The following is a 12,050-nucleotide window of genomic DNA, read 5'->3' as shown; positions in this document are numbered from 1 at the left end:
AACGGAAGCTTGTAGTTTATTTGGGACTGTTTACGGATCACATTTAACATGGCGGCGAGCGATACGAACCAAACTTTCGATCAAGCTTTGTCTTGCGCAAACGGCAGTAATCGTTCGGTGCCATTGTTTTCCTATTTTTGTTTTGCCTTCTCTTTCTCTTTCCTTCTCTTCTTCGCTCTAACTACGTCACCGGGTACAACTGCCATGATTGGCCATGGGCTACGTATACGCCAAATGATAGACATTCGCAACGTCCAATAAACGGCCGTTGACAATCGTAAACCACACCTCCCCTACAAGAAATTCAATAGGCGGATTCCGGACCATATTTCCATATTGCCGCTAGACTAAAGAACGGTGTGGTTCAGTCGAGTTTCTTTGTTTTTTTGTTAACAATATTATGGGAAAACAGCTGGATCAATCTTCATGAAACTTTCAGGATAGATGTCCATTGGTCTCAAATAGAACCGGCAACATTTTGAGGGTCATCCGGTCAAGGTCACCAAAAAGACTAACAAGGTCACTTTTGGTGACCTTGACCAGATGACCCTCAAAATGTTGGCGGTTCTATTTGAGACCAATGAACATCTATCCTGAAAGTTTCATGAAGATTGATCCAGCCGTTTTCCCGTAATATTGTTAACAAAAAAACAAAGAAACCCGACCGAACCACATTGTTCTTTAGTCTAGTCCATTTATTTCAAATGGAGAACCGAATTGTATACACTCACCGGCCATTTTAATCAGAACACGTGTATGTGCATGAGCACTGCATGATCGTTACACTCTTACAGCACGATGACGTAGTGGCTAGCGCCTGTATATGAAGCAGTAGCGACAACAAAAACGATTTTGACCTTTTTGGTGACCTTGACCGGATGACCCTCAAAATGTTGGCGGTTCTATTTGAGACCAATGGACATCTATCCTGAAAGTTTCATGAAGATTGATCCAGCCGTTTTCCCGTAATATTGTTAACAAAAAAACAAAGAAACCCGACCGAACCACACCGTTCTTTAGTCTAGTCCATTTATTTCAAATGGAGAACCGAATTGTATACACTCACCGGCCATTTTAATCAGAACACGTGCATGCGCATGGGTACTGCGCGATCGTTACACTCTTACATTCTTACAGCACGATGACATAGTGGTTAGCGCCTGTATATGAAGCAGTAGCGACAACAAAAATGATTTTGACCTTTTTGGTGGCCTTGACCGGATGACCCTCAAAATGTTGGCGGTTCTATTTGAGACCAATGGACACCTATCTTCAAAGTTTCATGAAGCTTGATCCAGCCGTTTTCCCGTAATATCGTTAACAAAAAAACAAAGAAACCCGACCGAAAACAATACCTCGCCCCCTGGTGGACTCCATCCCGGCGTGAGGTAACAATACGACTAGCACTACAGCTAAGAAATCCAGATGGTGTGCTTGCACAAGTCAACCCTACACACATCTGTACCTTCTGTTGTCTCTCAATTAATACCTTTTTGCCTCGCTTCAGCAGTCCAGCGGCAGTGCATCAGTCAGGGCTGTCATTATTCGCCTCCAAAACCTGAGGAGACTGAAGGAGCTTCTTGGTCTTAATTAAGCTAAAGCACTTCTGGGATCCTGAAGTCTGGTCCCTGTTCACACCAAAGCCTCTCTCTGAAGAGCTCTTTTCTAATTGAGACCTCACTATTGTTGTGGGCTGCTGATTTTTTGAAAGCTCACAAAAAAGCGACTGCATCCGTTTTACATTCAGCGTTTAGTATCTTGTGCCTTTTTTTTTTGCCATATTGAGGGGATAGATACCAAACGCTTCAATTCCTCAGATTAAACTCTTTAAACTCTTCTGCTCCTTTACATTTTCCAACCCAAGAGCTTGTTATGCAGTACATAAACACATTCACATTTAACATTATTAAGCTAACATTATGTTTGGAAGAAGGAGTGGCAGCATCACGAGCGCTTTACATTAAGCTACATACAGTTCCCTTAACTAACATTATTTAACACATTGGTTAACATGAACAAACCATGGACTTCAGGATTAATACAACATATGTGACATTTAAAATGCAAGATCACTACATAGATTAATGGTATAATACATTATAGCACAGTCTTGGATAGTATGCTATAATACAGGGACTGCACTATGTACGAAATAACACACAACAGGTCATGCTGTTATAGGAAAATAATCCATGCTGGGGTGGTGTTATGTGGCCGGACACAAAGTGGAGTTACTGGTACCACAGGGAAGGGAAAGGGAGTGGATTATTTTCCTATAACAGCATGTTGCAAAGTGTGTTATTTCTCTTATACCACAGCGATTAGCCAATTATTACAATTTCTAATTTATTAATTGAAGAAATGTTACGCTTTTATCAGTTTATAGTTACACTTAATGTTATAGCGCATGTATGAAACAAGTTAATTTCCTGTTATCACTTACATTCTAACAGCTATTTAACAGTCATTCTACGAAATCGAGTCATACATGAGCTGATAGCCGATGAGGCATGTAGCACCGAGTAGGCTATAAGCCACGTACGACGAGATTGAGTGGAATAACTGTTTTATTCGATCCATATTCACTGGATTTTGAGAAACGGAGCATTTTTATTTTTTTCCAAATTTGATCAATAAAAACTTTATACAAAACATCTGACAAAATCATTTCCGCTTAGAATGTAAACAAATGACAGGAGCAATTTGTGAAAAATGCTATAATAATAATAATTCTGGGGGCGGCACGGTGGTGTAGTGGTTAGCGCTGTCGCCTCACAGCAAGAAGGTCCGCGTTCGAGCCCCGTGGCCGGCGAGGGCCTTTCTGTGCGGAGTTTGCATGTTCTCCTCGTGTCCGCGTGGGTTTCCTCCGGGTGCTCTGGTTTCCCCCACAGTCCAAAGACATGCAGGTTAGGTTAACTGGTGACTCTAAATTGACCGTAGGTGTGAATGTGAGTGTGAATGGTTGTCTGTGTCTATGTGTCAGCCCTGTGATGACCTGGCGACTTGTCCAGGGTGTACCCCGCCTTTCGCCCGTAGTCAGCTGGGATAGGCTCCAGCTCGCCTGCGACCCTGTAGAACAGGATAAAGCGGCTAGAGATAATGAGATGAGATAATAATTCTTGAAAACATAAAAAAGATGCATTCTTACCATCATACCATCAACTTTCATTCCATATTTTGTTGCTTTTTTTGGAGTTTTGTTTTTGAGTAGAATTTTTATTTCATCCTCGGTTGGTTCAGCAACATGCTCCGCCATTTTCTTCTTCTTTAGGGTTTTGTTTTTGTCAGTTGGCAAACCAACTTAAAGGGCTGATGACACGTTTTTGACATCTTTGGCGATGTTTTATAACATAAAAAGTAATTCCCGATGATCCATATATTAATTCACGAAGGTGCCTATTTTACAAGTTATGATAAAAAACGCGGCTATCTGGGCAAATTTGACGGGGCTGCAGCACCCAGGAGACGAAAGAGGAGGAGGAGCTATATGACGTCAGCGAAAGAATCTTCCTCTTAACTTACCAGTTTGTTGTTGATGCGGCAGGTGTTCAGTTTATCATTATTAGTATTTTTATTAGGCATTATATATATATATATATATATATATATATATATATATATATATATATATATATATATATATATTATGCCTTCGCGTTGTGTTGCCGGCTTTTGCTCCAAAACCCACAAGGATGGGGTAAGTTTATTCAAGTTTCCCAGAGATCCCGAGCTGCATGCGAAGTGGGTGAAGCAAGTCAGGCGCACTCGTGACAAGTGGGAGCCCTCACCAACATCCGTCCTGTGCTCTGAACACTTCGATTTGGATTGTTTTGACACCCTTCCCAGCTTAAAAGAATCTCTTGGGTGTTCAGTTCAGCACAAACGTGTGCTGCTACCATCAGCAGTGCCTACAGTATTCCGGAGGGGGTCTACTAGTAGCTATGCCGGATCCAGCAGTCGCCTGGGACAAGGCGACTCCTCCAAAGACAGTCCTCCTGTCAGAACATGTGTTGAGAAACGACATAAGATAAAGGTACGTAGAGCTATAGAGTGCTCCGACATGATGCTAAAAATAGTAACCATGCGGTCTGCGCGGCCATCTTGGAAGTGACTCGCTCCAGAGTGCTCATAGAGTACACATCATAGAGTACACATTCATGATAATCATAAATGTAATCATAAAGTCGGCGTGATATCAGTCATGTATTTGCTTGTGAAAGCTTGCGGCTTTCATGTAACTGCCGCCTAGCAACGAGAGGCAAAGGGTAAAGAGGGTAGGCTATCATAGATTCTATTCGGAAGAGATCAACACATGATTGCTTAAAAATTAGGTATTTTAACAATTTGCATCTGTTTTGTGATTATCGTGACACTTGTGTGTTATATAGAACTGTATGTCTTATCAGCACATCGAGGATCTTCCACCGGAGGCTTTAGCAAGTACTCGTAGCAACACTACACTTTACCCTTTGCCATGCGTTGTTAGGGAACGGTAGCAAGTACCCCGATGACCGACTTCAAGAATATGTAGAAAAAATTTAGAAATTATACTTTCCAAAAGTCATTTGAGCTTAGTGTATTGCATTTCCATTTATATTGTAGGTTTTTGCGGAGTATGACGCAGCTGCTGAATCAGAAGCTGCAGAGTTTGTATGTACTAGTTGTGAACATTCACATTATTATCAATCTCATTTATTTAAAATCAGATAAAATCATGCCATCATGATCACTGCTTAAAGTACCAGTATTTGGTTGTTCTTTTGTTCAGAGGAAGAGCTAGCACTAGAGAGTTCACCGGCGTTTTCATGCGCCATTTCCATTGAGTAGAACAGCCAGTGAACTGCAGCGTGTTCTTCCGCTGATGTCACAACATGGCCGCGAGCCACGGACCCAGTTTTCTTGCGCTGTGCAATTAAAAGTTGGATATTCGCGTAACGACAGCTTCTTTTCACGTAATTATAACAGAAATCTAACATGTTTGCCATGTTGTATAGTTTATTTAAGAAATTGCATAGAGTCATGTTCGTGTCATCAGCACTTTAAAGGTGCATTACTGCCACTGACTGGGCTGGAGTCTGGAACAGGAGATATTGGGGGGAAAACTATATTCTTTTAGCTATTTCTGTTTCTTTCAAATACTTGATAACAAAGTGATATATCTGATTTGATGCGCACCGCCATTTTGTTTTTCTCTACTTACTGTATATGACCTGATAGCCTAGTAGTAGAGTTGCCAATCAGAGCGCGTGATTGCTCATATCCAGTGAATGTGGATAAATGAAAACAGTTGCTCCCTCACCAGCTTTCTTTCTCTTGAAGTTAATAATAAAAGAACATGCAGCTTGTCATGTTACAGGAAGTTCATGTTTCAGTTCTATCCTGTGGCAGAAAACTCACTGAGCGTTACAGAGCACCGACACTGGAGACTCCTTCCATGATTGTTCAATAAATGTCTCGGAAAATGTTAATGTTGGTTTCCGGTTGAGAGTACGCTGTGCACATTTTGGCTGCTGCTTCTCACCGGAGCGTTTCATTTTTCTTTTTTTCTCCCTTTGTTTTTCTTTTTGTGTTTGCTTAGTTTGATGTTTGTTTTTTGTTTGAGTGTTTTGTCCGCCGGTTGTGGCGTAGCTCCAGACCCAGTTTTGGGTGTCGGTTCCCTTCAGGCCTTGATCTGCCATGGGTGATGACTGTGCTCCTCGCTATGGGCTGCAGTGAGCTCGTTGCTATTTTAACATCGGGATTATCCAGCGCTCTGTGCGGCAATGCTTCTGTGTTTGGTGCGGTGTTCCAAGCGACGTTGCCTGGCGGCATTGCGGCGGCTATGCAGGCGGTGTGGGACATACCTTCGTGTGCCTTTTGGTGGGACTGTGGGTAGCTATGCCATTGGAATTACATCCTGATTCTTTTTTGGTGGACTCCTTTTTTTTTTCCTAATTGTAAAGCAACCTTGGGTGTGAGAAAGGCGCTATATAAACTGAAATTATTATTATTATTATTATTATTATTATTATTATTAATAATGTTAATCACAATACTGCATAATAGATCAAATAAAATGTCAGAAATACATTTATTAGGCATTATAAATGCATTTCAGGGTACAACCTTTATCTATCTATCTATCTATCTATCTATCTATCTATCTATCTATCTATAGTGGTGCTTGAAAGTTTGTGAACCCTTTAGAATTTTCTATATTTCTGCATAAATATGACCTAAAACATCATAAGATTTTCACACAAGTCCTAAAAGTAGATAAAGAGAACCCAGTTAAACAAATGAGACAAAAATATTGTACTTGGTCATTTATTTATTGAGGAAAATGATCCAATATTACATATCTCATTTTCAATTCATTATCTCTAGCCGCTTTATCCTTCTACAGGGTCGCAGGCAAGCTGGAGCCTATCCCAGCTGACTACGGGCGAAAGGCGGGGTACACCCTGGACAAGTCGCCAGGTCATCACAGGGCTGACACATAGACACAGACAACCATTCACACTCACATTCACACCTACGGTCAATTTAGAGTCGCCAGTTAACCTAACCTGCATGTCTTTGGACTGTGGGGGAAACCGGAGCACTCGGAGGAAACCCACGCGGACACAGGGAGAACATGCAAACTCCGCACAAAAAGGCCCTCGCCGGCCACGGGGCTCGAACCCGGACCTTCTTGCTGTGAGGTGACAGCGCTAACCACTACACCACCGTGCCGCCCTATTACATATCTGTGAGTGGCAAAAGTATGTGAACCTTTGCTTTCAGTATCTGGTGTGATCCCCTTGTGCAGCAATAACTGCAACTAAACGCTTCCGGTAACTGTTGATCAATCCTGCACACTGGCTTGGAGGAATTTTAGCCCATTCCTCCGTACAAAACAGCTTCAACCCTGGGATGTTGGTGGGTTTCCTCACATGAACTGCTTGCTTCAGGTCCTTCCACAACATTTCGATTGGATTAAGGTCAGGACTTTGACTTGGCCATTCCAAAACATTAACTTTATTCTTCTTTAACCATTCTTTGGTAGAATGACTTGTGTGCTTAGGGTCGTTGTCTTGCTGCATGACCCACCTTCTCTTGAGATTCAGTTCATGGACAGATGTCCTGACATTTTCCTTTTGAATTCGCTGGTATAATTCAGAATTCATTGTTCTATCAAGGGTGGCAAGCTGTCCTGGCCCAGACGCAGCAAAACAGGCCCAAACCATGATACTACCACCACCATGTTTCACAGATGGGATAAGGTTCTTATGCTGGAATGCAGTGTTTTCCTTTCTCCAAACATAACGCTTCTCATTTAAACCAAAAAGCTCTATTTTGGTCTCATCCGTCCACAAAACATTTTTCCGATAGCCTTCTGGCTTGTCCACGTGATCTTTAGCAAACTGCAGATGAGCAGCAATGTTCTTTTTGGAGAGCAGTGGCTTTCTCCTTGCAACCCTGCCATGCACACCATTGCTGTTCAGTGTTCTCCTGATGGTAGACTCATGAACATTAACATTAGCCAATGTGAGAGAGACCTTCAGTTGCTTAGAAGTTACCCTGGGGTCCTTTGTGACCTCGCCAAATATTACACGCCTTGCTCTTGGAGTGATCTTTGTTGGTCGGCCACTCCTGGGGAGGGTAACAATGGTCTTGAATTTCCTCCATTTGTACACAATCTGTCTGATTGTGGATTGGTGGAGTCCAAACTCTTTAGAGATCGTTTTGTAACCTTTTCCAGCCTGATGATCATCAACAACACTTTTTCTGAGGTCCTCATAAATCTCCTTTGTTCGTGCCATGATACACTTCCACAAGCATGTGTTGTGAAGATCAGACTTTGATAGATCCCTGTTCTTTAAATAAAACAGGGTGCCCACTCACACCTGATTGTCATCCCATTGATTGAAAACACCTGATTCTAAGGCCCACTTTACACGGGGACGGTCTGAAACAAAAACGCAAAAGTCCGTTTTCGTTCTCACTTTCTTCTGCGTCTACATGACCGTTTTCAAGGAGGAAATCTGCGTCTATACGGTGACGCATAAATGTGTGGAATTCAATTGGATGTGCATGCCAGGCGGCTAGGTGGTGCTGTGAAAGACCTCCGCTATGTCTGCACGCATGCGCAACGTCTTCCGTCTTGTCTGATCTGCACATCTGCGCCGCGAAAACTTTGACTACTCTGGCTATGGTAAGTAAGAAAGTAAGTAAAAAAGTAAGAGCATACTATACCCGCCTCTGTTCATTAACGGTATATGTGCAGATTCGGTATAGATGTTCGAAGGACTCCTGGACGTTTATTAAAGCTGCCAGAGCAGCTTGAAGGTCCGTTGGATCGATGTAATCAGACATGCTCTTACTTTTTTACTTACTTTCTTACTTCCCGGGCTGGCATGTACAGTATATGACATATGTATGATGTAAACGCGTACCCGACATGAGCAGATCCGAGCAGAGTTTCGCGTATTGGGTAGTTTAGACGGACATGCAACGGGGGCTGTTTTTAACTTATCCACTCTGGAAGGCGTTTTCAATTTTTTCCGTTTTTCAGCCTCGGAAACGCCGTCCCCGTGTAGACGAAAGGCACTTCCGATAAAATATTTAGTCGTTTTTACCCGACAGTGTCCTCGTGTAAACGGGCCCTAATTTCACCTTCAAATTAACTGCTAATCCTAGAGGTCCACATACTTTTGCCACTCACAGATATGTAATATTGGATCATTTTCCTCAATAAATAAATGACCAAGTATAATATTTTTGTCTTATTTGTTTAACTGGGTTCTCTTTATCTACTTTTAGGACTTGTGTGAAAATCTGACGATGTTTTCGGTCATATTTATGCAGAAATATAGAAAATTCTAAAGGGTTCACAAACTGTCAAGCAGCACTGAATCTATCTATCAGAATGCAAGGATTCTATGCTGAGTTTTTTTTTCCAACAGCAATTCATCTCAATACATTTGTTATGAGGAAATAAAGTATCCACAAGTCTCTTCTTCTTCTTCTTCTTCTTTTGGCTGTTCCTGTTAGGGGTTGGCACAGCGGATAACGTCCCTCCATCTCCTCCTGTCCTCCCTATCTGTAGCACCAACCGTCCTCATGTCCTCCTTCACCACATCCATAAATCTCATCTTTGCTCTTCCTCTTTTCCTTCTACCTGGCAACCTCATCTACAGTATTTTTTCCCCCAATATAATAAAGCATCCGCAAGTAGGATACGTTTATTTAACCTCCTAAGGCCCAAGCTGTTTTTTTACATGCATTTTTTATTTCTCTTTGCTATTTGGGCTTATTAGAACCTGATTAGAATAAAAACTAAGCATCATCTTTTGATAAGATGTACTTTTAGAGAAAAAGTATGTCCACATATGTGGATTCTTGTTCCGAATTTCTAAAAAGTGCTGTCCACGCATGTGACCGCTAAGCCCTAGGAGGTTAAACAAAAACAACACCTCAAATCCTGCAATTCAGTGGATATTTCACCTGTTCCAGGTGGATGTTCTTGTAGATAACAGTTTGATTCCACTCGGGGTTCAAGCTCTTCTGGACATGTTTGGATCTTCTTTTGTTCTCAGCACTGCAACCAGATCACACACCACAAGGGGTCACTCCAGGGTACAAATCAAGGAGTAAAACAACTACGTGTTACGTTTACATTTGGAGTGTAACACGTTACATCAGTGAACAATGAGTTGCACACAGCCCAAGGCACGGTATAGGCCTGAAGCGACCTATACTTTATTTACAGTGACACTGATGAAGTATGAAAAAGAGCAGAAGTCTAGTGATCTTAAAAAAAAGAAAAGAACACAACTAAGAAAGAAAGCAACTTAAAAGGGTGAACAAACCAAAGATACGTTATTGAGCCATTCAGATGTGCTGTATCGATAGTGATATGGGTCTGAGCAAAGATCTGATGGTACTATAGGACAGAAAAACATACCTGGCATTCTGCACAACCATGACCTGACTGTGGGGATCCAGCATGCAGCAGAAACAGACAACAATCCATAAGGCGTGTGTTGCCGTGTGACCACGTGTGTATCAATGTGCATGTTGCGGTCTGTGTGTGTGTGTAAGCCAGAGAGAGAAGCAGAGAAAATGAATAAGCGAAACAGTGTACATGGTCCATGCAAATGCTGCGTATAAATTTCTGAAATTCTTTGCGAATGTATAAGTGTGTATATGCTGCGTGTGTGTGTGTGTGAGCACTGATGCTTATACAGGAGCCCATGCGTTCATGCCCTACAGTGGAGCATAGCAATAGCGTTGCTGTAATCTGCAGGCTCAATACAGGTAGAGCTGTGACAGCTTGTCATAGGCCTAACACAAGCATACAACACAACACCAAACGCACAACTACACAATAACTGAGGACAGAGGAATTCTCAAGTTACACAGAAACCAAACAGACATTGATTTTTCTATAATGTTAGCGCTCTCTCTCGCTCTCACACACTCACAGAGGGAACAAGAAATACTCTACTGGTTACGTTATAACATAATAGGCTTTTAAAAGGCTCTTTTGTGGCTTAAACGCTAATTGTAATTATATACACGGATCCTATTAGCTATTAAAGGCAATCTGACATTGATAATACATTTTTAGGAATGGTAAGCCATGTACTAGTGTATACGTAGTGTAGTGTAGTGTAAAACATTTGCATATACTCATGAGAAAAATGATGAAATCAAAGAAATTTACTTTATACACAGTGTCTTGCAAACGTATTCATCCCCTTGATGTTTGTCCTGTTTTGTCGCGTTACAATCTGGAATTAAAATGGATTTTGGGAGGGTTAGCACCATTTGATTTACACAACATGCCTACCACTTTAAAGGTGCAAATTGTCTCTTTATTGTGACACAAACAAACAATAATTAAGATGAAAAAACAGAAATCTGGAGTGCGCATAAGTATTCACTCCCTTTCATATGGAACCCCTAAATAAGAGCTGGTCCAACCGATTCACTTCATAAGTCACATAATTCGTCATTTAAGATCCACCTGTGCGCAGTCAAAGTGTCACATGATCTGTCACATGATGTCTGTATAAATCAACCTGTTCTGGAAGGACCCTGACTCTGCAACACTACTAAGCAAACAACATGAAAACCAAGGAGCCTCCAAACAGGTCAGAGACAAAGTTGTGAAGTATTGATCAGGGTTGGGTTACAAAAAATATCCCAAACTTTGGGTATCCCACGGAGCTCCATTAAATCCATTATAGCAAAATGGAAAGAATATGGCACCACTACAAACCTGACAAGAGAAAGCCGCCCACCAAAACTCACAGACCGGGCAAGGAGGGCATTAATCAGAGAAGCAACAAAGACACCAAAGATAACAGTGAAGGAGCTGCAAAGATCCACAGCGGAGATGGGAGTATCTGTCCATAGGACCACTTTAAGCTGTACACTCCACAGAGTGGGGCTTTATGGAAGAGTGGCCAGAAAAAAGCCATTGCTTAAGAAAACATGTTTGGAGTTTGCCCAGCAGCATGTGGCAGACTCCCCAAACACATGGAAGAAGATTCTCTGGTCAAATGAGACTAAAATTGATCTTTTTGGCCATCATGGGAAATACCATGTGTGGCACAAACCCAACACCCTGAGAAGACCATTCCTACAGTGAAGCATGGTGGTGGCAGCATCATGCTGTGGGGAGATTTTTCATCTGCAGGGACAGGAAAGCTGGTCAGGACTGAATGAAAGATGGATGATACTAAATACAGGGCAATTCTGGAGGAAAACCTGTTTGAGTCAGCCAGAGGTTTGAGACTGGGACAAAGGTTCACGTTCCAGCAGGACTATCACCCTAAACATACTGGTAAAGCCACAGTGGAGTGGTTTAAAGGGAAACATTTAAATGTCTTGGAATGGCCTAGTCAAAGCCCAGACCTCAATCCAGTTGAGAATCTGTGGCATAACTTGAAGATTGCTGTACACCAACGCAACCCATCTAACTTGAAGGAGTTGGAGCAGTTTTGCCTTGAGGAATGGCCAAAAATCCCAGTGGCTAGATGTGTTAAGCTAATAGAGACATACCCCAAGAGACTTGCAGC

General features: G+C 42.0%; 1 protein-coding gene across 1 annotated transcript in view; it reads right to left on the bottom strand.

The window, feature by feature from the left end:
- Positions 1–12,050, bottom strand: part of pcloa (piccolo presynaptic cytomatrix protein a) — a 152,963-nt gene that overhangs the window by 39,251 nt on the left and 101,662 nt on the right. The window contains exons 17-18 of the mRNA XM_060903536.1: positions 9,929–9,955; positions 9,469–9,562 (exon numbers count right to left, since the gene is read on the bottom strand). Of these exons, the coding sequence (XP_060759519.1) occupies positions 9,469–9,562; positions 9,929–9,955 (121 nt within the window). The remainder of the gene's footprint in view (positions 1–9,468; positions 9,563–9,928; positions 9,956–12,050) is intronic.

This window comes from Neoarius graeffei, chromosome 21, assembly GCF_027579695.1.
Source record: "Neoarius graeffei isolate fNeoGra1 chromosome 21, fNeoGra1.pri, whole genome shotgun sequence".
Taxonomy (NCBI): Eukaryota; Metazoa; Chordata; class Actinopteri; order Siluriformes; family Ariidae; genus Neoarius; species Neoarius graeffei.
This window is presented reverse-complemented; position numbering and strand designations above follow the sequence as displayed.